This window comes from Hippocampus comes, unplaced genomic scaffold, assembly GCF_001891065.2.
Source record: "Hippocampus comes isolate QL1 unplaced genomic scaffold, H_comes_QL1_v1.1 C16860516, whole genome shotgun sequence".
NCBI lineage: Eukaryota > Metazoa > Chordata > Actinopteri > Syngnathiformes > Syngnathidae > Hippocampus > Hippocampus comes.
Genome location: NW_017840233.1, coordinates 15 through 1,029, shown reverse-complemented (window position 1 = coordinate 1,029; position 1,015 = coordinate 15). Strand labels below are relative to the sequence as shown.

At 45.4% G+C, this 1,015-nt stretch overlaps 1 protein-coding gene across 1 annotated transcript; it reads left to right on the top strand.

The window, feature by feature from the left end:
• Positions 1-8: 8 nt before the first annotated feature.
• On the top strand, positions 9-567 carry LOC109509342 (receptor-type tyrosine-protein phosphatase kappa-like). The gene is made up of 2 exons (XM_019859202.1): positions 9-226; positions 361-567. The coding sequence occupies exons 1-2, from the start codon at positions 95-97 to the stop codon at positions 550-552; spliced, it is 324 nt and encodes a 107-aa protein (XP_019714761.1). The 5' UTR covers positions 9-94; the 3' UTR covers positions 553-567.
• Positions 568-1,015: the final 448 nt, after the last annotated feature.

Here is a 1,015-nt window from a genome sequence, read left to right as displayed (position 1 = left end):
AAAAAAAAAAAAAAAAAAAAAAAAAAAGACCCAACGTAAGTGATACTTGCAAAGGGTTTACTCAGGAAGTAGTCTGAATCCACTGTTCTTTTTAATGTTGTTTTCTTTAGACAAATCCCCTCATTTCCTGCGTCTCGGAGATGTTGAGGTGAACGCCGGCCAGAATGCCACCTTTCAGTGTATCGCCACTGGGCGAGACACATCCAACGATAAGCTCTGGCTTCAGGTAACATAAGAATGATTTTTTTCGGTGTATGCAAGCGGTTGTGTGCATATGTGTGCGGGTGTGCGCATGGCTGCCTCGCAAACCTCGATCAAGTCCCGTTAACCCTGGTGCCTGTTTCCGACTGTCCTCGACAGCGGCGAAACGGAGAAGATATCCCCGTGTCGCAGAGGAAGAACATCAACCACCGACGATTCTCCGCCTCGTTCCATCTCAACGAAGTCACCAATCAGGATCAAGATTTGTATCGCTGCGTCACCCAGTCGGAGCACGGCTCGGGGGTGTCCAACTTCGCCGGTCTTATTGTCAGAGGTGAGGATTTTTATTGAAAATTGCTCCCCCCGAGGGATTGATATAGACTGACTTTTTTTCAGTGATTGGAAAATGAAACTAGAATCACACTCATCTGAGCTCGGACCTCTGCCAAGGCAGGATTATTTTAAATTATACCGAAAATCTAGAAGGGTCTATGTATGGCTGCGAAAATCAACAGTTTTGAATTTGGCTGATTGTGTGGCAAAATGGAGCCGACTCTGGCTGTCCGTTCAAAGTGGCGATGGAGCTTTGCTGAATCAAGCTGTTCCAAATTTTTATGTAACAGTGCAAAGCAGACACAGACACGTTTTCAGAAATGGGCAGATGACAAAACTTTTGTTGTGTAATTTCACACTCAGTGGGTGGAAAGGCACTCGAGAGACCAAACGATTTGCTTACGAGCACTAAAAAGTCACATTTTCCCTTGAAGGTCTAAAGAACAGCAACATGGCATCAGTTATGAGAAGTGGCGCTGCA